Source organism: Onychomys torridus, chromosome 2, assembly GCF_903995425.1.
Source record: "Onychomys torridus chromosome 2, mOncTor1.1, whole genome shotgun sequence".
NCBI lineage: Eukaryota > Metazoa > Chordata > Mammalia > Rodentia > Cricetidae > Onychomys > Onychomys torridus.
The window spans coordinates 86,898,137-86,922,426 of NC_050444.1; the positions used below are offsets into that span (position 1 = coordinate 86,898,137).

At 38.7% G+C, this 24,290-nt stretch overlaps 1 protein-coding gene across 1 annotated transcript in view; it reads right to left on the reverse strand.

The window, feature by feature from the left end:
- Positions 1–16,542: 16,542 nt before the first annotated feature.
- Positions 16,543–24,290, reverse strand: part of Brinp1 (BMP/retinoic acid inducible neural specific 1) — a 185,016-nt gene continuing 177,268 nt past the window's right edge. The window contains exon 8 of the mRNA XM_036178230.1: positions 16,543–18,530. Coding sequence (XP_036034123.1) covers positions 17,393–18,530 — 1,138 coding nt within the window. The 3' untranslated portion in view covers positions 16,543–17,392. The remainder of the gene's footprint in view (positions 18,531–24,290) is intronic.

Genomic DNA, 24,290 nt, shown 5'->3' on the forward strand with positions numbered 1-24,290 from the left:
GTATTCTTCATGGGAAGACTGGATTGTAGTGAGGCCCACCCCAACCCTGCTCACTGATGGACTTCTCACTCATTTATTGAGTAGGCTTGACAACATAGCACAGAAAGATTTGAAAGAAAAGCATGCCCAAGTCAGGCCTTGCTTCTGACAACAGCAAGGGTTGCACCACAGTCTGAGAACGAGCATCTCTGACACATCAGGAGTCATGCTTTACACTTTGTGATATTTCTGTTCCTTTTGCTTCATATCAGATGTCTAAAAGTACATCTTCAAGAATTCAAAAATTTATTTTCTAATCAACTTATTAGGGTGTTCCTTATACTATGAAGCCTTTATATGGCAGCAAATCCCTACTGCCATGAAGACTTCCCTTCGATGTGACAGATTCAGGTCAGTGTCATTAACACACTTCCAGATTGATGTTGCCAGCCTGATGATCACAGAAGATGGCAAATTCCCTCTGCACAGGGGCAGAAACAACGAGCATTTGTCACAGTAGATCACTGTGCCCATCCATTGGCAGAATGCTGATATAGATGCGTCTGGAGAAATGAGGTTAAATGTCTACACAGATTTGGAGTTCAGGATTAGAATGGGAGTCAAATGTTTCCATCATTTTTCTGTTATTGATACACACTATAGATTTTGCTAAGTCTCTTTACAACTCAGGGTCTCTATGTATTTCTAACTGGAGGAAAAATACACTAACACTCAATAAATGATTTCTGAGCACAGTCTATCAGGAACTGTTTTAATTCTATGGAAGCAGCAGGGTAACAGAAATAAATATGTCCCTTACCTTAGAAGTTACCTTATAATTTCTCCAACTGCTTATAGATAAGGGACATTCGTTTATTCCGTAGCACACAGATGTTAGGCATGTTTGCTTCAATTCTCTTAAAATTATACATGGTTCTGAGTAATAATATTTGTATTCATGTGTGTGTGTGTGTGTGTGTGTGTGTGTGTGTGTGTGTGTGTGTGTGTGTGTGCGTATTATATACACATTAATATCAGTACTTGTATATCTACCTGTTGCTGCACATGCACATGGAAGCAGGAGGTCAACTTTGTATCCTCCTTGATTACTCTCTTTCCTTTTCAAGACCAAGTCTTTCAATTAAACTGAATCATGTTGGTTCAGGTATGCTGGCTAGCCTACTCACTCCAAGAATCTGTCTTTCTTCAGGTCCCAATCTACACTGAGGACACAAAAGTAAGCTGCAATGCCCAATTTTTTCATGGGTGCTATGGATCCAAATATAGGTCCCCATGATTGTCCAGCATACACTTTACTGAGTAACCATCTCTCTGGCACCCAGTTATAAACTTTGTGATTAGCAAGATGCCTTTTAACTTAATTAATGAAATTTCCTTTACCCCTTCTTAAAATTACATTTGTCTACAATATGGAGATCCCTGGTATCTACTGACAACTGTGATGCAACCATTGTCTCTAGATGCTTTAGAGAAACCCTTTGTACTTGTGAGGTTACTGCTTTTGTGAGGACCCATGTTGGAGCTGTTCATACTGTCCTTTTATTTGCCTCAGCATCTTCAAAAGGGGAACTTGGCACTGTCTCCAAAGTCTTATAAAAATACCCACTCTTAAAATACTGAGGCCAAAGTTTCATTAGTCTAGTTTCCCTCAAAGAAGCAAGATTCTAGTTTCCACCCACTTAGTTATGAGGAAGTCAAGTGACAATGCCCTGTCCCAAAGAATCATCCCTCTCCTTCGACTCAAGCACATGCCTCATTCTACTTGTCCAGAATCTCTCTTCACAAGATAACAACCCAGTTCTTTTCTATTGCCGCTGAACTAGTTTTTTAAGGTTTGTGTAGCAAAATACCACAAATGAAAGGTTTCCAAAAATATAAATAAACATTGTTTTGATTTTGTGGACTAGAAGTTCAAGACTAAGATAGAACATGTGAATTGTCTTCTGAGACCTTCCTCTGTTTTTCAGATGACTATTTTCTAGCCTTGAAGATAATATTTATATAATGGTCTCAGAAATGAAGGGAATAGTTTCAGAAGCTTCTGAGCTTTCTCTAAATTTGAGAAAAGCCCTTAGAGAATAGATGTGCCAAACTGGGAAGATGCCTCAGTGGATAAATCACTTGACTTGTGTCCTAATTAAGGGCTTCTAACTAAGTTAAAGGCTGTGAAAAAACACCATAATGAAAAACAACTTGAAGAGGAGAGGGTTTATTTCATCCTATGACCAGAGAAGTCAGAACAGGAACTCAGGAAAGGATCTCAGAAACGGGAACTGATTCAGAGGCCATAAAGTAATGCTGCTTACTTACTTGTTCCTTGTGGTTTTCTCAGTTTGTTTTCTTATACATCCCAGGGTTCAGGAGTGTCACCATCCACAATGGTCTGACCACATAAATCATTAATCAAGAAAAAAATCAAGTCAACTTATGGAGGCATTTTTAAGTTTGTTTCTTCCTCCTTTTAGATGACTCTAGCTTATGTCAAAATGACACAAAACTAGCCAGCAGTGTGTAAATGTGATGACCCAAGTTCAGATCTCAAGAATCCATACAAATGTTGGGTGAGTGTGGCAAATCACCTGTAATTCCTGTGCTTGGAGACTGAGACACAGATCCATAATACTAGATTGCTAATTCTATTGAGCAAACTGGGGAGCAACTGATTCAGAGATAACCTCTGCCTCAGTAAATAAAATGAAGAATAATTGAAGACCACATCTGACATCAACCTCCAGAATCTATATGCACATGAACCCACATACATGTGATTCCACACACATGCAAACATACACACATGTGCATACATCATACAAATACACATACAAAAAGGAGTTTATTTTTCACATGATTGCATGTAAATACTCATAAATAAAACACCAAGCTAAATGGTCATTTCTGTTTACTTATGATGAGCCCACATTTAGGGAAATAAGACATAGATAATCCTTCCACTAGTAGATGCTGCTTCATTAAAAATAGTAATTATAATAAAAGCTATGCTTATCTTGTTTTTACTATGTTGCCAGTGTTTTAGATGCATAGTCTTCTTTAATCTTCTAATCTTGGGAAATCATTGTAACAGTCAAAATCAGAGATCTGTGGAGAAAAGGAACTTTCAGAGGACAAGCAGAGAGTAGATAATATTTACTTTAGTCTAACTATGTAAGAAGTGCTATTTTAGATATTCTTTATAATTACTATAAGGAGTTATATAAGGATTAAGGGTCAGTGATATTATTTTCACATAGGATTGTAGCATGAATCTTAAAGATACTTATTAATAAAATCTAACCTGAAACTAGATATCGGGGTGAATGCTGGAAGATCAGAGAAGCAGAACAAGCTACTGCCACCTCACCTTGCCATTTCTTCAGCTGATCCTGTTTCCTCAGACTGGAAGCCTCTGGGTTCTCATCCAAATGGATCTCAGCTAAACTGTTGCTCAAAAGCCTGAAAGCTTAACCAGCCCTAGTTCCTGGTCCTCATGTCTTATATACCTTTCTGCTTTCTGCCATCACTTCCTGGGATTAAAGGCGTGAGTCACCATGCCTGGCTGTTTCCAGTGTGGCCTTGAACTCACAGAGATCCAGATGGATCTCTGCCTTCAGAATGCTAGGATTAAAGGTGTGTGTGTGACCATTTTCTGGCTTCTGTATCTAGTGGCGTTTTTTGTTTTCTGACCCCCAGATAAGTTTATTAGGGTGCACAATATGTCAACCACATTTCCCCTTTTATGTCTAAAATTTAGAAAAGCTTATAATTAATACAAGAAAAACTATATCCAATAAGTATATACAATATATATAGTCAAGAATTACATTAACAATGTCTAGTCCGTTAACATTTGACAGATTCAGATGAAAAACTCCATTATATATATAACAATGTCCAGTCCAGTAACGTTTGACAAATTCAGTCAAAAAGTTTTAATTACTTATCCTATTTAAAACATGTAGTTTCTTTTTAAAGGTAGATTCAATAATCTCCCTTTTTATCTTATTATATCTATATTATCTCTTTTTTCTTTTCATAATAGATTCAATAATCTATCTTTTGTAATTTTTATATTTTCCCTTTTTCTTTCCAGAGTAGATTCAAAGATCTTCCCATTTATCCTATTATTTCTTTATCTTTTTTCTCAGAGTAGATTCAATGATCTATCTCATATCTATATTCTCTTTTTTCTTTTTCTTTTTTTAAACAAAAACTCTGAATCTAATCTCCTTGTTTAGCTTTTTTCCTGACCATTAACGATTAAAAACCTGTAACCAACCATCATAAACAATGACAATATTCACAACCAAAACTTCCCATCCTACATCTTGAGAATTAAAATTACTTCCTGCTTTCTGGGGGTGGAGGCATCTTTAGGGAATCCTGAAAAGAAAATTTTTGGGTTAATTGTCAAGTCCTGTATCATTTGTCCAGTCACTGCATAATGAAAAAAGTACAGGGCTTGTTTCAAGTCCTAAAATTGTCCTGAGTAGTTTGTAGTCCAAAGTTGATCTTTTTGGTGGTGTTAATCAGCTTAATGGCTTTATCATAGTCCCTGTAGAATTATCATTGTGGGCTCCTGTCATCTTTTTAAAGATTTCAAAGTCAATGTTAGGCGTGGTTATAGTTCCCTGTAGACTTTATTACTATTATTATTATTTTTGTGCCTCCTCTGTGGTTTGGAGTAATCACAGTCTGATAAATGTCTGTCTCTCAGAACCATGAATGTTCTTCCATAGAAGAGAATATCTTCACAGCAATTTCTCCCCACCATTTATCTTGACACGCTTTTCCAAACTGATCTTTGCCGATGCTTTCTTGTAACACAATGGTCCTGGCAATTCTTCTCTGATCAAGCATCAGTAAGCCTTTTGTCTCAGGGAGCAGCATCACCAACATGAAGAGAAGCAGCCAGCAACTCGGAGCAGCAGCCACTGCCCCATCGTCCCACCACCACTGTTTGTGTTTTGGTCACGGCTGAACCTTCTCCTTAGCTGGCCTCCCAGGCTGGCCTCAAACTTGGGATCCTCCTGCCTCTGCCTCCTTCAGCCAATCCTACCAGGGTGCATCACCACAATGAGCAATGTGTAGTTCGGTTCTGAACTGGGGCCCACAAGGCCATAGGCAAGTAGCTTTTTTATGAATTTGTAGCACAAAACGTTGGGGGCCAGATGTAGCATGACTCTTAAAGATACTTATTAATACAAATCAAACCTGAAGCTAGGAATTGGGGTGAATTCTTGAAGATCAGAGAAGCAGAACATGTCACAGCCACCTCACCTTGGAGATTCCTCAGCTGATCCTGTTTCCTCAGACAGGAAGCCTCTGGGTTCTCATCCAAATGGATCTCAGCTGAACTGTTGCTCAAAATCCTGAAAGCTTAACCAGCCCTAGTTGGGTAGGATAACAAAGCTTAGGATAGGATAATAAAACCAGACCCAGTGAGATAAGCTGGATTTCTACAGTTCATTATAGGTATGTCTTGTTGGAGACCCACATAGGATAATAAAGCCAGACCCAGAGAGATAAGCTGGATTTCTAAAATTCATATAGGTATGTCTTATTGGAGACAAGGATTTACCCAAAAGGAACGTTGAATCAAGAATTTTTGCTTTTGGTCATTATACTAAAATGTCATGCATGGATTTCATGCCATTGCCAGCTGGCCTAAGCTTGAACTGGGACAGATTATCTAAAGGGGTTAATTGGTTGCAACATAGCTGATACAATGTATAACAAGACAACAAAGCCATAGGATCTAACCCCCTGCATTAGAAGAATGGGGGAAATAGGGGTGTAGTGATATAACTTAATCTAATAGTATTAGAGGCTGCTAGTTTGAAAGAAAATGGCCCCCAAAGGAGTAGCACTATTAGGAGGTGTAGCTTTGTTGGAGGAGTAGCCTTTGAGGTTTCTCATATGCTCAAGCCACACCCAGATGTCTCAGATCACTTCTTGTTGCCTGCACAATATGTAGAACTTCCAGTTACTTCTCTAGCACTGTCTGCATGTTGCCATGTCTCACCATGATGATAATGGACTGAACCTCTTAAACTGTAAGCAAGCCACCCTAATTAAATGTTTTCCTTTATAAGACTTGCCATGGTCATGATGTCTTTTCACAGTGTAGAAACTCTAAATAAGACAGAGGCAGCCACAGTGATGTCTTTTCACAGTGTAGAAACTCTAAGTAAGACAGAGGCAGCCACAGTAGCAAATGGAAAAAGGTGATAGGGCAAACTCTGTGACTGACAGTTCCTAACAAGCAAGTCAGAAGAAAATGCAGGGAAATTCATATGAAATGACAGCCAGTTAAACAGCAAGATTCTAGGACTGGATAACCAGATCATGTAGCCATGTGTAAGATCTTGGCTTCCACTCTCAGCACTGAAAAACCAAACAAAACAACAAAACTTATCTATATAAATTACAGAGAACATAGCTATCAAGCAAAAAACACAGAAAGGTCCTCTTTATTCAGGAACATTAGGACTTGACAAAAGACAAAGCCAGGAGTTTGAAAGACTATATCAGGCACCCAAACACTTGAATATAGTGACAGAGTATATGATGTTTTGAATATTAAATATTTTCCTATAGGTTAATATATTTTAACAGTTGGTCCCCAGATGCAGGCATTGGTTTAGAATGTTGTTAACATTTATGAGCTTGATCCTCAGTGTAGGAAGTAGGCAATTAAGGATGGACTTTAAAATGTTATCGCCTTAGCTTTCATAACACTGCAAGTGCCAACATGTAGGCTGCTGTGGAAAAAAGCTACCAAGTCTTACCCAGATATGAACTCTGTGAGGCACAATAGTGACTTTCATGGCAAGATAACCCCATGGTGCAATAGAGGTACATCTTATGAGGGTAACCAATCACTATGCGGTTAAATTTAAGCATGTTCCACAAGAGGATACTCATGCCTCAATCTATAAATCTAGCAAATATTTAGGAGGGAGCAAACCAAGAGTAAACCTGTAACTATTATTCTGCAAGTGGACAAACTATCAATTTTTCACCTAAATATTTGTTTACCCACAGAACTCATCATAGAAGTTTCTTTGTGAAATGGATGGTGATTAAGGCAATCTGATAACTGGCCAAAATGTAGAAAATAAGTGATTGGGAGTTCTCAATAAAAAATAGGACATCTATATCACTCTTAACTATATGGCTTATGAACCATAATGAAACATGGAACAGAAAGTTTGTGAGAACTAGAGGTTATAGATGACTCAAGTGAAACTCAGTCTTTTGGCCATGACAAGACCAATGTAGTCATGATTTCAGAGTGACTGAAATTATCTACAAAAGACTTACACAAAATCAAGCTAGTCAATAGTCTAGCATGAGAGGTTATGGATTCACGATTCCCCTAACCATACAGCTACTGATATTTAATGGCTTCTGATGGGAAAGGGAAAGTCATTTTATTTAAAAGATGAGGACCCTGGCAGAGTGAGCAAACTCCCCTGGATATCTCTTGAGTATATAGGCAGCTGAGAAGAGGTAGCAAGGTAGAAGTAGATCTTGTGAAAGTTAATGAGAGGTGAATATTATATAATCACGTTGTATTAAGTTTTTAAGGAATTAATACAATGTTACATTCAAAACATTGCAAAAACTTTTATTGTCTCCTTTTATCTCCTGTCTGTTCCTTGTTTCCTGAAACCAAACATAATATGACCAGCTACCTTAGGGTCCACCACTACAGATTCTCTATAATGATGAACTTGATCCCTTTTGTCACACCAACAAGGAAAGTAATTAACACATAGTGGATCATGACTGAATTTGATAAATGGTCATTTGTTGGCATGCTTGAAATTCTAAAATCACTGCCCGTTTCTCTAGGGAAAAAATCAGGAATCCTCATATAATTTGTAACATGTTTTATTGCATAATAATCTTACCATCTGCTGATACTACTCAACATCCCAACCCGTCAGTCTCTTGCCTTCTCTATCACTTTATTGTCTCAGGTAGACCTTTGACACAGCACTATCTGTAGCCTGTATAAGGATTAATAACTGTTTCTTCTCATCACCCCACCTGATTTATCATTTATGATTCAGACTCTCTGTACACTCCAGTAGCCTCACACTCTCACTCTTGTTAACATATATCATACTTGGAGATACTGTCTAACTTGATGTATAAAATATTAGCTTTGAAAAATATCTGTTGAATGAATGAATGAGTATAGAATTGAACTTCATCCCCTTCTATGTTGGCTGAGGACAATAATTTTTTGCCAGATATTTCTTTGAGATTGGAACTATAGGTAGTAATCAAATACCTGAAGCTGTGAAATAGTTGCCCACATGAACTAAGAACTGGTTATGTCGTGCTGGCCTCAATTGTCATGTTAAAATTCAATAAAGCAGATTCACCAAGTCATTTGCTTGGCAATTCTCTGAGCACATCAAGTTTCTGCAGTGTTTGCAGGGAATAAGAAACAAAAAATCACTCTATTTTACCATCTAATTTAGATTGGATATTTTCTATTTTCTTCTTTGCTTGTCTTCTCTTCAGTCTTATCTCTCAGAGAACTCTTTTTTCCAGGTGCTTCAAATTTGCAGGTGTCGCTTGTGGTGAAGGTGGAGCTTTAAGTGAAAGTTCAATTCTTTGTAGGAAGGCAGTAGTAGCCCTTAATGTTCCAACACTGAGCTTGTTCTGCTGTTTCTGCATGGGTTGCTAAGCAACATCCCTATTTGCCTGGAAATGGGATGAGGCTGTAGGAGGTCGGTTAAGAGAGGACACTGGGAACAGTTACTCAGGGCTTCTTACAAAATTATTCTCCTGTTCATGATTTCATCTTTATTACATATATATATATTTAAGATATATATGTACACACACACACACATATATATATATATATATATATATATATATATATATATATATATATATATCCCTTCTAATTGCAGCCTTCCTTTATTTGGGACTTGGGATACATTATTGCAACACTTCACTTATTAACTCATACAAGGAAAAGCTTGGTCTCTAACTCTTCCATTCACTGTTGTAATTGAAAGGATTTGAAAGGGCCCACATATATAACAAAGGACATTATTGGAAAATGATTTCAAGTTTTGAGGATGAGCCATGCATAAGTCAAAGAAATAATGAAGGCTAAATTCTATGCTCTGTGCCAAGGAACACCAGGCACACTCTAACAGCATTAATTCCTATAAGGGGTAGGGAAGAATTCTAAGCAAAGAAATATCTAGTGTAAATTTGGGGAGGCAAAAGTTAATGTGTGCAAGAGACATATGAAGATACTGAAGTACACAGGAATCAAATGACCTTCAATAGTCATCCTGTTTACAAAGGATGTTACCAAGAATTGAACTGTTCAGGAATCAGAGCTATTACAGCTAAGCACTTACTGCTTAAGCTAAGTTGTAAAGTTGAACCCACCTTATTTTAGTTGCTCTGATTTCTTCACCTATATGATGGGAATAATGATAACTTTCTTAGACATTTTTAAGGAGTAAATAAGATGCATATCAAGTATCTGATACATTATAGATGCTAAGTACATTATGTTCCTTTTTTCCTCTTTTGCCAATATGTACAGAATCCCATTTTTTGAGTCCTAGCTAACTGACAACGAAAACTATGAGGTTTTACAGCATTTTTTACTTGTTTTAATTTCTTTGTATTTTATGCATGAACTTAAATGTGTATTTACATGTGTTCTGCATTGAATATATGTAGAGGTCAGAAGACAGCTTGTGAGAATTGGTTCTTACTTTTCACCATGTGGTTCTGAGGGATTAAATTTATGTCATTAATCTTGGTGGCAAGCCTTTCACTAGGCTAGCCATGGTATTTATATTTCCCTTTAAAGAGTGTTCATATGTCAAGAAACACTGTTGTAAATCTCCCAAAACCCACATCATAACACAGAATCTTCATTTGATCTATCCATGTTTCAATGCTTTTGGAAGAGAAAGAAAGGGGAATATACGTTATAACCAACAAAGGCAAGTTTATGACTTTATGTACCATGAGATGCAAATTATAAGGGAAAAAATGTGACATCATGGAATTAAATGATGATGATATCCTCACAGAACCTATATACTATCTATAAAATTTCTGTTTCTGTATCATATTCATTCTAAAGATACCCACTGGATATGTCTGATTGCATAGGGTGAGTCTGGAATGGATGTTCTGGAGCCTTGGATCAGGCTGATTCTGGCTCCATGTATAATATTGGAATGGGGCAATTTGTTCAACTGACCAAAGACTTCTCTTTTATGGCATATATAGAAAACAGATGAAAATTTTCATCTCCCAACTTCAATTAAACATTCCACTACTCACAACCTGCCTATTTCAATTCCTCTATTGCTCTCTCTCAGGGAAGAGCTACAGACACATCAATAGTGTTTTGCTAAGGATGTAGTAGCTCTACCAGGAGTCAGTAGGTTTCCTGAACTGTTAGAGAAGGAGCAAGAACTACATCTGATCACTGAGCTAGAGAGTTCTCTTCCAGATGTAAAATCTTTCCTTAACAGCCCTCTCTTCCTGAGCTCCTGTTGCAGCTGTACGATTCTGGTGTGAGTGCATTTAATACTACTCTTTACTCCATCTTATGGAGGGGCTTAATATATTTGTGATAAGCAAGTGGTGGGCAGGACTTTCAGAGTTTAGTCAGTGCCTTCAGATTGTTATTTTTGTGCATATTATTTTTACTTACTGAGGCAATTAATGTTGTCTTTCATAGTTAAGAACTATGTTTTTAGAAAATAAGAGATCATAATACCATCATTGTATAGAGACAAGCAAAATATCGTTTAAGACTAAGTTTCTTTGTGTGTAAAGTAAGGTGATAACAAGATTCAATTTCTTATATTACTATGGAGTTAAGCAGTATTCTATGGTCTACATGTTGATGCTCCTCTAAGAAACTGAAATACTATAACCAATTACCCAATGTGAGGCCACTGGAAAGTGGTTAATTTGAGAGAGTTCTGCTATCACTACACTTAATGAGATTAATTCTCTTCAAAAAGAGGCTTACAAGAATTTTCTTTTTTCCTTCTACCATGTAATGCCATATAGGATGTGCCATTTAGAAGGAACATTCTGTAACCATACCAGACACCAAATCTACTGATGCCTTATCTTGGACTTCATAACTTCCATATGGATGAGAAATACATTTCTAAGGTGGATAATTACTCAGTTTTGGTATCATATTGTGTAGCAGTTTAAATGTACTAACACATAGATAACCTGCATGAAGTTCTTACTGTTCTACTCAGTCTTATAAAGTGAGCTGAAGTGATTACAGCTTATTATCTTAATATGCAGTGCTTTCTAAATTGCATTTTATGTCATTTATTTACCAAATAGATAGGCTTCATGCATGCCAGGTATTCTCAGACTCTTTAAAAATTCAAACAACCATCATGTTAGAGAAGACGTATTAAGAATCTCTTTTCTACAGAGAAGAAATTGAATCAGAGAGAGAGATTAAATAGCTCATTTATGTTTCGCAGCTAATAAATAGTAGAGCTGCAGGCTTGCTTTGCAACTCTAAGTCAGCACTTCTAGCTACTGTTCTGAATTCTCTGTTATTTTCTCATGTTAGGAACATTGTCAAATAGTTAGTAGAAATCACTAACCCAGAAGTCAGAAAACACAAATTCTGTTTCTGGTTTTGTAGGTAATTGATAACCCCAGAAAAATCTATTACCAAGGTGAAAGCTCTGTGCTCAGAATCTTTTGGTGCACTAACAAAATATCAGGTGACATTATTATTAATTGATAATTATGTACTATATGATAACACCGTATAATTAGCCAATGCTTGGCAGTGTTTATAATCATCCTCTAATTTCTAAGAACATTATAATTTCCTCGCTTACACAGGTGTGTGATAAAGTCAGACCAATTTCCTGTTGGTGCCTAAGACTTGTTGGGAATGATAGAGTGAGAGAACACAGAGATCTTTCATTACAGCAACACCAAAATTTAGGCTTTCAGATAAACAATTCTTCCATTCAAGCCCTATGTCTAATTTTTTATCAAAGCACTTTTTTCCCTTGAGGGGAAGAGTTCCTTGTAAAAGTGTGACCCAGACTAGAGAGTTTTAGCTGCAATGCAGATTGTGTTTCCGAGGGAAATGAGCATTTGAAGATGTCTTCCAAGCAAGGAATTTTGGCTTTGAAGACCAGATACTAACTCAGGGAGAAGCTCAATGCGTAATACATGACATCCACTAACTTATTAAGGAAAAAAAAAAACATTTTCTTTTACATTTTTAGCACTTTCCCCTGAAATTTCAGGTACTTCCTCATTTTTGGCTTGTGAGTAAGACTGTTTCTGATACAATATTGTCTTTATTTCTAATCCTTTCCCCAAACTCACTGTTTTTTGATGTAAAATTCCTTTATTTAGTTCATACAAAGCACAAAATAATGTAATACATTTGGACCTAGAATATGTTGATTTTCATTAAAGTAATCATACTATAATCCCTATCAACTGGTCATACTTCATGTAACAATAATAGAGGGCAAGATTATGGCACATAAACTACATGATTTTGGTATATTGTCTTAGAGCAAATTCTGCTTCATTCAAAAGGGAACTAAAGTTGTAATGTAATGTTGATCAGAGATATGACTGAAATTTTGCAACATTTCAGAATACTCAAGAAAAACTGTTAATGGATCATGGAAATGTTGCTTCAATATGTATATAAAGGTATAATTTTATTAGGAAAAGATCAAATCTTTGACATCTCCCAAAGACAAGACTTTTTTTTTTTATAATTCTTCAGGCATTTACTAAGTCTATATAACAAAAGTAAGGTGCCTTCTTTATCCTTGATTTGTCTCTGTTCCTTTTTATCCTTGCATCCTTCTTTAAGTTTATTGAGTAGGGAAGATTGTTACAAGCCGACAAAATGTACCGTAGAATTGACTGAGTATGCTGAGAGATCAAGTGCTGGAAGGTAAAAAATGACTGTGCTTCTAACAACAGGCTTTGATACTGGTTTGGAAGAAGCAATGCCAGAATATTAAAGGTCACACAAGTAGCCACTTCCCTCCAGGGGAAAGTTAATCAATCTGTAGCTTCTGATTCTATATTTGAGGAAGGAATAAAATGACCTCCATTCACCCTGAGATCACTGTAACCATCCAAAAATTTGGCTGATCCCTAGTAGTAAGAATTCCCTAGAGTAAGATTTTGGTGATGATGATGGTGGAACAGAGCAGTGGAAATTGTAAAGAAAGCATATAAACCACATGGCTGTGATTTCCATAACCCACTGGTTGAAATTCCACAAGGCAGATTCTTGTATTGGTTAGGTAATTAGCATCAGTGACATTTAATTTTGAGATAATGAAAAGGGCACTAAGTTCACAGTAAGTAACGAAAACTGATGATAGAATTTTTTGAATAAATATTCACTGCTGAAATTTGAAAGATCGTCTAATACTCACATAATACTGAGTGTCTTCTATTTATGTATTTAGTTGTCTATTTATTCTTTGTAGTAAAGTGACTATTATAATTTTTGAATTCTCTTGACAGTCATTAACAATGCAACATCTATTTTATATTACTGGTTTTTCCTAGTGATTCTTCTCTCATTCTTTGATCTTCAAATATTATTTGTTAACCAATAACTTGAAACATGATAAACTGTTTTTTTCAATATATCAATTTTATCCAATTACAGTTAGTGTAGTTACCTGGATAAAAAGTTTTTGTTGCTGTCTGAACATGTATTTGGCTATTTTACTTTTCTCCTTTACTGCCTTAATATTTTCTTTCTTCCTCTATTAATTGGCAAGTGATACATTCTGTGTCTATTCCACTAGCAGTTAGTCACTCCTCCCTCCTTTTGATATCCTCTCATGATCATTTATCACCATCTAGTGGATCCATATTTTTATTTTGATCATTTTCTTCTCACAGAACCATGAATAAGTTAAATTATTTATTATTAAGATAATTGTATTTTAGCTAAGACAACCCAAGGAGGAACTACATATCAGAAATTATATTTTTGTACTAGAATAACCTCATCTCTTTGTTATTGTGTTCATTTCATTAGTTTTGCATACCAACATTTTTTCTACATTAAAAGATGTAGTCTCTGGGTAACTATAATTTTAATCTCTAAAGAAAGTCTTACTGTTAGTGCAACCCTCTCATTGCCCTCAACTTTAAAGAGGGCAGATATGCCATGGTCTAGAATTTTTCAATGATTTTACTTGATAGCTAATTAATGGCTTTCTGTGGTTTCCATGGTGATGACATGCTTTGCTGCCAAGCCTTATCCAAATGGGCATTCTGTTCACTCTTGTGTCTTAGCATCAGCATATTAATCAGAGACTGTAGGTCTTCAGTTGCTGCATGAAATTGGTAAGAATCTAATTGAATTAAAATCCACCTCAAAGGCTTCAGGATTCTCTTCCTCATAGTTAGAGACAATCTTTGTATTTCAAAGGGCTCAGAGTCAGACTGAAGCAAAAGACAATGGAACTCTACAGGATTTTTGTGTTCCATCAATGCAAAGCATTTTATTCTCACCCTAGACTCAATTTTAGTGATTTAATTTTTCTTCTTGAAAATAACTATACTTACCCTAATTTTTCAACATCATATACTGTATGTATCTCCAAGATGAAATGACTGACTCATATTTCCAAGGTGAAGGGGGAGTGGCTTTTCCCATACATACCTTGGGTAAAGACTGATGAGGACTAGATTGCAGGTCCTAATGTCATTGTGATAAGGATGAAACAGCACCTTGCTGTTATGAAGATGAAGACTGCCTAGCCACCTTCCAAGATCTTCACCTTGCAAGGAGATTTAGGAAGGGGTTATGGGGAAGTCCTTGGGAATTGGAGATAAGGGAGAAAAGAAAGTGAACCAAAGGTAATCTATCTTAAAAATTGTTAAGGTCATGATGATTGTGGATGGTTGTCTCAATTTGTCCTATAGAATCAACATTCTCACTCTTCCAGACAGTATTTCCATTTAAAAATGACCCTTGAAGTTGTTATTAGGGCTAGTCCCTAAATGCTTTTTAGTATATATATATATATATATATATATATATATATATATATATATATATATATATATAAAAAATCATGTTCTTTCTACTTGTAGAAGTTCTAATCATTTTCCAACACTGACAGTTAATCTATTCCTTCTATAGAGAGTTTCTTTTTCAGACTGGCAAGCAGATTGTAGTTTCCCCAGGTCTCTTCTCTGTATGTGCAATTCTATAATGACATTCATCTTGGTGATATTTATGTATATATCCTAAATATGTATATACAAAAATATATATTTAAATCATTGGCTTACATGTGTGTCCCCTTAATTGCTATTTGAAGGGCACAAAACATGGACAATTTCTGTTCAATATTTATATTTCTGATATTCTTCATTCATTTACTAGATGCTTAAAAATAGTTTGAGGAGTTCCTGGATCTGCTTATGTTCTGGGGACATTCTGTAATGTGATTCCTTACATAAAGGATTTCCAAACTATATGAACAAAAGCTGAGAGTGTAAATGTAGCCTAATTCAGATCCAAGATAATGATATTACAATTTTAATTTCGTTTTATGAAAAAAAAACTTTTGCCCCTCATACTCACTTTAAAACGCCAGGAAATTTTTTTTTTTTTTTTTTTTTTTAAATACTGAAGCCCTCCCTTTTCACTTTAAAGTATTATTTGATGGGGTTCACATGGTGTGCTGGTTACATCTACGCTGTAGAGAACATATCATGAAAGACAAATGTGTGTAACAGAACTGAAGCCAGTGTGTGCTGGGTTGGGGTGTATGGAGTGATATCTAATCATTAGATAGCTTTTATAACATAAGCTGAAATGGGAATTATTCCTTCCCTTTGGTGAAAGCAGCATTCAAGGAAAGTGTAAAACAGAATTAAGCAGTTTCCTGTCCAGGCAAGCAATCAGTGAACAGTGATGACTTAGATCAAAATATTTCTATTTTCCACTGTACACTTTCATGATTCTGCATTTCACTCCCAACGCACAAGTGACTATCAAGATTGCAGACAAGTACTTCTTACCCCATACTATCCAGTGAAAAAAACAAATGCAGATACCCTAAGGCTAATAAGCAATGTCTGCCCAAATCTTCTGCAGAAGTGCCTTGAGAAGAGCCTGCATTCTCATGTCTCTCATTCTACTAAACCCACGTCCCTCACAAGAAATGGCAGTGTTTATACTGTGCATACATGTGTGGCAAGTGGTTGACACATGTGCACTTGTGCTCAACTGTGTTCTAAGTTATTCCAACAGTAATTAAAAAGTACTTGAGAAGCCTTTGGTACTCTAATACAGTACTAAAACTTACATTATTATTATTGTTATTACTTGGTCATTGGCTATATTAAAATTAAAAGCATCCTTAATAGGGAAAACATTTCTGAACAATATGATACTATATTTCTTCTTGGAGAAAGTAGGTGGGAAAAAATTTCTACACAAGCAAAACAAGTATCAAATACAATCTTGGATAGAGAAATCTTTTACCCTTTAGTTAAAAACTTTTGGAGCAGAAAACACAAAAGTGTCCATAGTACTTAGAAAGAATGTGTGTTGGCAAGGGAACCAGAAGGTCGGATTCAAATCAGCATTGGGGCAGTTATTATGGGTGTATACATGAGCATGCAGCTTCCATTTGACCCTATTTTCTAGACTAAGGAGTTTGAGAAGCTAGTATCTAAGGTTATTCACTGTTCTATAGTTGTTTCAGCTTATGTTCTTCCAGCCCCACCTATTAGCCAGCTTCCATTATCTTCCATTTATTGAGAAGTAAAGAAGTCATATAGGTAAGACTGCAATGCTTTGCATCCCCCAACCCATCAGAGCGTCAAAAGAAGCACAAAGAATTAAGCATAAAGAGGGAAGAAATGTTAACCGAAGAAATATCTTCTTTATCTACGTCCATTTCCTCCCACAAGGAAAAATGGCAGTGTCAGAGGTACATTACATATATCTCTTTCTTTCTCTTTTAGTGTTTAATCTTAGCACCTGCACAGCAGAGGTCTTTACAATTCATTTCATATGCTCTCCCCTTCTCCCCCCCTCCACACAGCACCTGAGGCCCAAGAAGCCACCACCTCAAAGCTCCACAAAAGTCTGAGACCCATCTTCATGACAGAATATAGTAGTAACAGACATGCCCCACAGTTTTATACAGTTGCTAGAACACTTTAGTTTCCAACAAATGAAGATTTTTTTCCTCCTTTCTTTTGAATATTAATTACATTTTACAAATTTGTGTGTGTTTTCTTTTGTTTTGCTTTATTTTATTCTGTTGTATGTGTACAACAGAAAGGAAAGTTCATGGTAAAGGGTCCCGGGTTAGCAGAGTTTGGCTGTCATCTGGTCAGACTGTTTGAGGATCTCAGTGTTGTAGAGGTCCAAGGCATGGTTCACCCTGATAATCTCACTGTTAGTTAGCTTCAGGCGGTGCTTCAGCATACAGGAAAACAAGTCCAGCTGGGGTTTTCCTGGGGCCACAGGAGGGGCCAGACGATTAATTCGGTCCCGAATATCCAACATGAGGAGCATCACGGATGAAGAGGAGTAGAACTGACCACCCTGTGTGTAGGACTGATTCACTTGCTGCACGGCACTTCGTAGGAGGTCAGCATTGAACCTCAGGCTGTACCCGAACACCTGCACATCGGATATCTTAATGTAGAATTGCCTCTTGGAGGGATCCGACAGGTCCACTGGGCCCTGGCCGGTCTCATTACGTAGGGTAGGTAGCCGAGTCCGACTACGCAGGTAAATATGGACAGTCTCAAAAAAAGTTTTCCACCGATTGCCCAGCAAGAGAGTCCAGTTGTAGCATTGGCTGTTTTGCAGACGGATCTTCTCCCAACGTGGGTAGCCAAATTCCCCAAAGGGCATATTCCAGCCCTCTGAATGGCTTCCACTGAAAGGATTGACATAGACAAAGAACATGGGGTCCAGGCTGCTGTTGCGCATCTGGCAGATACGCATGGACATGCCAATCACCATGTGGATGAAGTCCATGCGGTTCTTGTTGCTCTTGAGAGTGAGGGACATGCGCTTGCGCCACCGAGGGTCGAAGAACGTATCAAGGCGAATCTCATTGCTGATGAAGGTAGTGTGAACATAGAGACGTGAGTCCATCTTCTGCAACAGGTACTTCAGTTCCAAGTCCTGGAAGTCCAGGTCGGTCTCAAAGCTGATGAACTGCTCGCTCCGTTCAGAGTCCACATTCTGTGGTTCGCAGCGGCCTCGGTACAGCTTGTAGCCCTTATTGCAAGAGCCACAGAGTGAGATGTTTGCCAGGCTGCACATGGCACAGCTGTTGTTCCCACCTATGATGCATGGGATGGGACGCTGGCACAGTGTGGTACTACCATGGCACACACAACTCCTCTGGCTCTCCAGGAAGGTTCCCCAGAACCCATTCTCATTGCAGTAGAGAAGTGACTGGACCCTTGCAAGCCACTGCTGAATTGTCCTGTGAAAAAGAAGGAAAATGGAGAATGTGAGTTACCATGAATGGGGTTGAGAGGCACATTACACAACTGATCATGCAAGTTGGAGCCTCCCAATGAATGAAAAGGGGCATTAGAGCGATGACTTTGTTGGTAAAATGCTTGCCATTCAAGTACAAGGAATGAAGTTTAATCCCAAGTATCCATGTAAAAAGCTGGCCCAGCCACATTTATATTCTTAGACTGTGCAGGCCAAAGATAGGAGGATCCCTGAGACTCACTGGCCATCTATCTAGCCTAATTGGAGAGCCCTATGACCCAGTGAGAGACACTTAAAAAACAAATTTGATGGCTTCTAAAGAATGATGAGCAAGTTTGGCCTCTAATTTCCACAGGCTTATACACTCATGGGCATGTGAACCCAGCTACAGTCATACCCACACACATGTGAAAACACACAGCCACATAGAAAAGAATAAGCAAATCAACTATAAGAGAATGTAGAGCGAATAAGTACTAATAAATACATTGTTATCCTGCATACTGGCACAAAGCCAGTTGTATCACTTTGTACTTTACACTTCTAACATCCTCTATGGATTTCTTTAAAGAGGAGGTGTTAGGCCAAATTTGGGGTGTCTATCCATGTCTATCCATTCCATAGGCACTGAGAAGTTTGGTTTAGGAGACTTAGTGTCTAAACATGAAAACACTTCCTTGATGAGAACAAATCATGAACAAACCCTCATGGGAAAGATTTGAAGGTTGTTATGACTTTTTTATGTAAACATCAAAGGATTTAATGCTCTCCACACCTTTCTTTGATGAGGTAATGAAATACCCTACCCTGCTAACAACAATAACAACAAAAAACTTCATTGCGTCCTACTCCAGAGTTCACGATCTTCCAAGGCTATGAGGTTGTTAACAGAAGCCCATCTGCACTCTACCCCTGTGGTGGAACATGTTAGCAAAGAGTCTGCTCTAACGTTGGTAGTCCTGGCTTACAGTTGCAAATCATAAACTCCCAAGTCATTGGGGAGGCAGTAGAGTCTAAGTTTGAAGAGCATGGATGCTGTTGGTTCAAGCAGAACTGAAGTCAGGGGGGGAAAAAAAACGAAACAAGCAAACAGAAAATAAAAGAAAAAAAAAATCCTGAGACTGGGAATGAGTCATTGCATCTCTTGAATCCTTGGCATTCTTTGCTAAAATGGGGATAATAAAGTCTATCTCAAGAGGCTTCCAGGAGGGTTGCTAAGATGATATATTTAAAGTGCTGAGAAAAGTCTAGCATACAGTAATTATAAAAAAATGTAATCATATCTCAGAGAATAAGCTCTTCCTTTGAAGGTCCTGAGACATTCTCTGGGATGCTGCTCTGTAGTCTAAAGGAAACCATTTTGTTACAGCCATTTGAAAATGGATACTGTTCAAACGGCTGCCTGATTGACTTAGGCTTTAAACGAGTTGCTTATCAGCGGAGAAAAATGGTGGAATAATTAGCTTTCTGAAATTGTCTACCTGTTTAATCCACAGAAACATCCTCACCTGGTAATAAAACTTCCTTCACAACACCCCAGGCATTTGAACTGTTTGCCTTATTTTTGGTTTCTCCTCCAGCTTCTCAGGTTTGGCAGGTGGGGGGAGCCCTTCTTCCCCCATCATCTAGCACACAACCTCACTAGCTCTATAAATGTTTGCTAAATGAATGAACAAAAAAAATATTTTCCTTTTTATTAACATTTTATTAACAAAAAGGAAAAGAGAGGAAAGAAAACAAATTTCCCCCTCTCCCCTAAGGACAGCAGTATTAGTTTTCCATACCATCCACCCACACAGCCGCAGGCCTCTCTGGTCTCTGCTTCGTGAGACCAATCCTATTACAGCCTGGAGAACAGCAGGCCCAGCTTTCAGGAAACAGAGCAAGAATCATAATGAGCTGTGTGGCTCTCACTTCCCAAATCAGAACATTGACTGAATATTGGGTATGAGTCATCTGATATTTTTTGCGAGCTGCAGGGGCCCTCCATGCGGCTGCGACTGCGTGGTTACATCTGACAAGAGCGTTATTTCTAAATGCCTCTTTCAAATGGCCCACACTTGCCCCTGTCACTCCCTCTCCAAGTGACAGCACAGTACCCCATTTAGAGCGCTTCTGTTCCCATCTGCAAGGCATTCTATAACCCCGTAGAGCGCCCCCTTTCTCGTGTCTCATCTTTGGGACCCTTTGTCGGGATCACAGCCCCCACTCCTCCTATCAATGCTTCATTGTGGTGGAACTCTCAGAATCCTCAGTGAGGGAAATAAAAAGATGAAAGTTCCTGGTGATGCTGCTACAAGCCAGGGGGCTGCTGGGGAATTAGGATTCCAGCCTTGTCAGGCAGGAGGGTTTGGGGACAGAGGCCCTCTGAGACATATTAGCAGGCTGCATGGCACCTGCGAATCCTGAGCTTGGAATAATCATGAGGTTGTGGGCTGTATCAAAGGGGGCATTAATGATACAGCACCAGGACCCAGAAGGGAAGCGGTGTGAAGGAGGGGTCTAAGGAGTGCAAGGCCCAGGAAAGAGGAAACAGAGGGAAAAGTGGGGTGACAGAGGGGAGTAAAGGACTTCCTGTTGGAGATAATGGGCAGAAGGGTAGATGGGAGTTACTAGGCAGAATGTATGTCACAACCAGAGTGCACAGGATAGGAACAGGTTCGGTTCCCATAAGTTACAAGATTCCGAGAATATGGACTGTGGAGAGCCCTAGGGTTGGGTGTGGGTTAGTGATTTATCCCCTCTCCTTTATACAGAGTAGGAGCACCAGAGAGAGTAAGAGCAATGTTGTCAGTGCTTCCTAGTCCACAAGGCCAGGGAGCATCCTGCTGCTTTTCAATACCTTGTTTGGAGGAGACTAAAACCCCCAAAACAAGCTCAGGCCATTTTGTGTGTGGTATGTGCTCATGCACTCAAGCACACTGACTGATGTTCTTTTTTAATGCAAGTAACTTCAAACAGTGAATCAGCATTAATCAAAATAATCTCCTTCCTATACATTTCCCGTCTCTACCCAGTGATCTGAGTAATAAAACTGCTATTGGAGGTGGAACCCTAAACCAATGGAGGGATTCCATGCCTTGCCAGTATGATGTACCACGGTGTATCATGGAAGGTGACAGGGAGTGTTCATGCATACTCTTACCCCCGAGTGTCACATATCACCACCATGGTGTGGCAGAAGATAATAGGGACTTGAGAAATGAGGTAACATACTCAAATACCAACCTTTGTACATCTAGCATGGATATACTTGGTGCTATACACCATAGTATGATATTAAAGCAATAAGGAGAACAAGGAGGAAGGAGTAGCCATAAGAAGAATAGGGAAATACAGAAAGTTGGAGCATGTAAGAACCTATTATCACATGCCTTGCTTCCTCTGAACCTTCCAGGGTCTCTCTTCTCTGTTCACAGATAATTGGAACTGTCTGATAAGCACACAGGAAGAGGATGGGGACCAGGGGTAGGAGGGACTGTGATCTATAAATAACATTTCCCAGGCTAGCTGGTGACAGCCACCTCAACTTTGGCGACAGGGAAACAGCTTAATAGGCCAGTTCTGTATGGGAGAGTCTCACAATGCTCAAACAGACCTACTGTTAGGCAGTCAGCGTGAGGCAGTTAGAACCATGTTTAAAAATGCTTTTCTCTGTCCCTGGGGATCCAGCCACAGCATCTTCCATTTCCAGGCAAATCAGCATCTTTCTGTTGGATGAGATATTCAGTTCATTCTGATGGGAGTTGGAGTAGAGGGAGGAGAGAGAGCAGGAAGAAGAGAAGGACAGAAGAGAGAGTGTGGGAGAGGGTAAAGAGGAAGGAGGACAGGAAGCTGAATGTTCATTTCTAAACTGTTAAAAATCTGGTACTTGATTGATTAGCACCCACAGTGCCTTCAGATAAAGCAGAGAACTTTTAAGAAAAGCCTTTCAAATCAACAGCTCATCTCTGTCATGTTTTGAATTCAACACCTCACTGCTACTGGGTTGATGACATGGACGGCTAATACTTTGAAGTACCTCCAAGATCACAGCAGTTGTCTCTTCACCCTCACATTACTCACATGAGACAGGATTTGCTTCAGGTTTCTACATCACTGATAAGGGTGTTAAAGCCAGAGAAGGACTGTCACTCACCCGTGGTCACACAGCATAGACATGGCCAGAGTTCAACATTTCTAAATACGATCTTAGCACACACTCATAGTGATCATAATATACATTGCTTGCCCTCTAAACCCTAGAGTGGATCTAAATCACTTTGAGAACCCTGGAGACACCTCAGCTGCTTCCCTGCGGGCCCTGTCTTTGCCTCAGCCAGGAACTTCTGGCAACCTGACAGGTCTCCTAGTGACACAGCATGAGTCCCTTGTCATTTGGAGGACAGAGGCTTTGCCACCCAGGGCTTCCCATCCGTTGTTTAAAGGCTCACATCTCCCTTTCATAGCCATCAGGCTGGGGAGCCCTGGCTGGGATTCCTAATTCAAGCAACCTCCCTGCTGATTTTAATTGGAGGTTTTGCCTAAGCTGGGAATGTGGTGCCTGGCCTGTGGCATTTTAGGGAAGATCACACAAATCGAGTGCCAAGAGGATGGGGGGGTGCATCTAGGCTAAAATAGAAAACTATAATCCTTATGGCCTATTTGTTTAATGGAAGTGTGTTTTTAAAAATGGAGAGAAATTGAAAAAAAAAAGAAGTGGAATTACAAATTATTCTTTTATTTGTGTCCTGTGTGACTTCCTAGGCACTTCTTTGACATTGTAATTGGTGTCTAGGTAAATCTGCATGGCTCCACAATGTGTATATTGTGCAGAAGACAGGCTGAAACTGGGAGACCAATACTTACTCCTAGGTGTCTGGTATGCACTGTTCTTTGTACACTGTGCGTGTGTGTGTGTGTGTGTGTGTGTGTGTGTGTGTGTGTGTATACATATATGTGAGTGTGTGGGTGCAGCCAGGTTTATGCAGGCTCTGAAAGAATGTTGCTGGTCAAACTTGCACATGTCTCTAGTGTCAGATGCCTGGAGAACTGGCTCATGTCTATGTCAGCCTTAATTATAACCAGCCAACAGGCTCACCCTGTTCATCCTTTTCTCTGAACAAATATTTATGTTTTAATCATCACCCTATTTGAGTTCCTTCCATGGCCTTAATAGCTCATTTCTCCTTTTCAGTTCTTCACATGATGTCAGAGCCTCATTGAGTAGCACATAACAATGAGCAAGGAAACACCAAAGGAAAGTTGTGTGGTTTTATGACCTGCTGGGGACATCTTCTAGTTTGGAACTGTGGAGTGAAGGCAGTAAAGTATGCTTGCAGGGGGCAGGTGTGAGTGTGGAAGGAGGAAGAAGGCAAGCTGCAAAGTAAAAAATCCAACCTGGTCTTTCAAATTAGGTTGTCAGAATCTTAATTGGGGAGGATTATGAAACAACTTTTGCAATTACACTGTTCTGTGTCTGGAAGGAGGTGACAGGCAACATCAGCTGCATATTCAAATTCAGAATTTTGCTTTGGGACATAGAAGTACTGAAGACAGATGATGGAAAGAGCCAGAGCCTCTCAGAGATGCAAGAAGGACTGAAAGCAGCAGGTGCTCCCATGTGGATGCTGTCAGAGTGGGTTATTTGTCCTGGGCAGCACATATGCAGGACGATAAAAGCCTCATAACAAGGAAGAGAAAAGCCTAGTGGCCTATTTTAACCTTGAAGTGAGACAACAGCCACGTAGGTCAATGCTTTGGC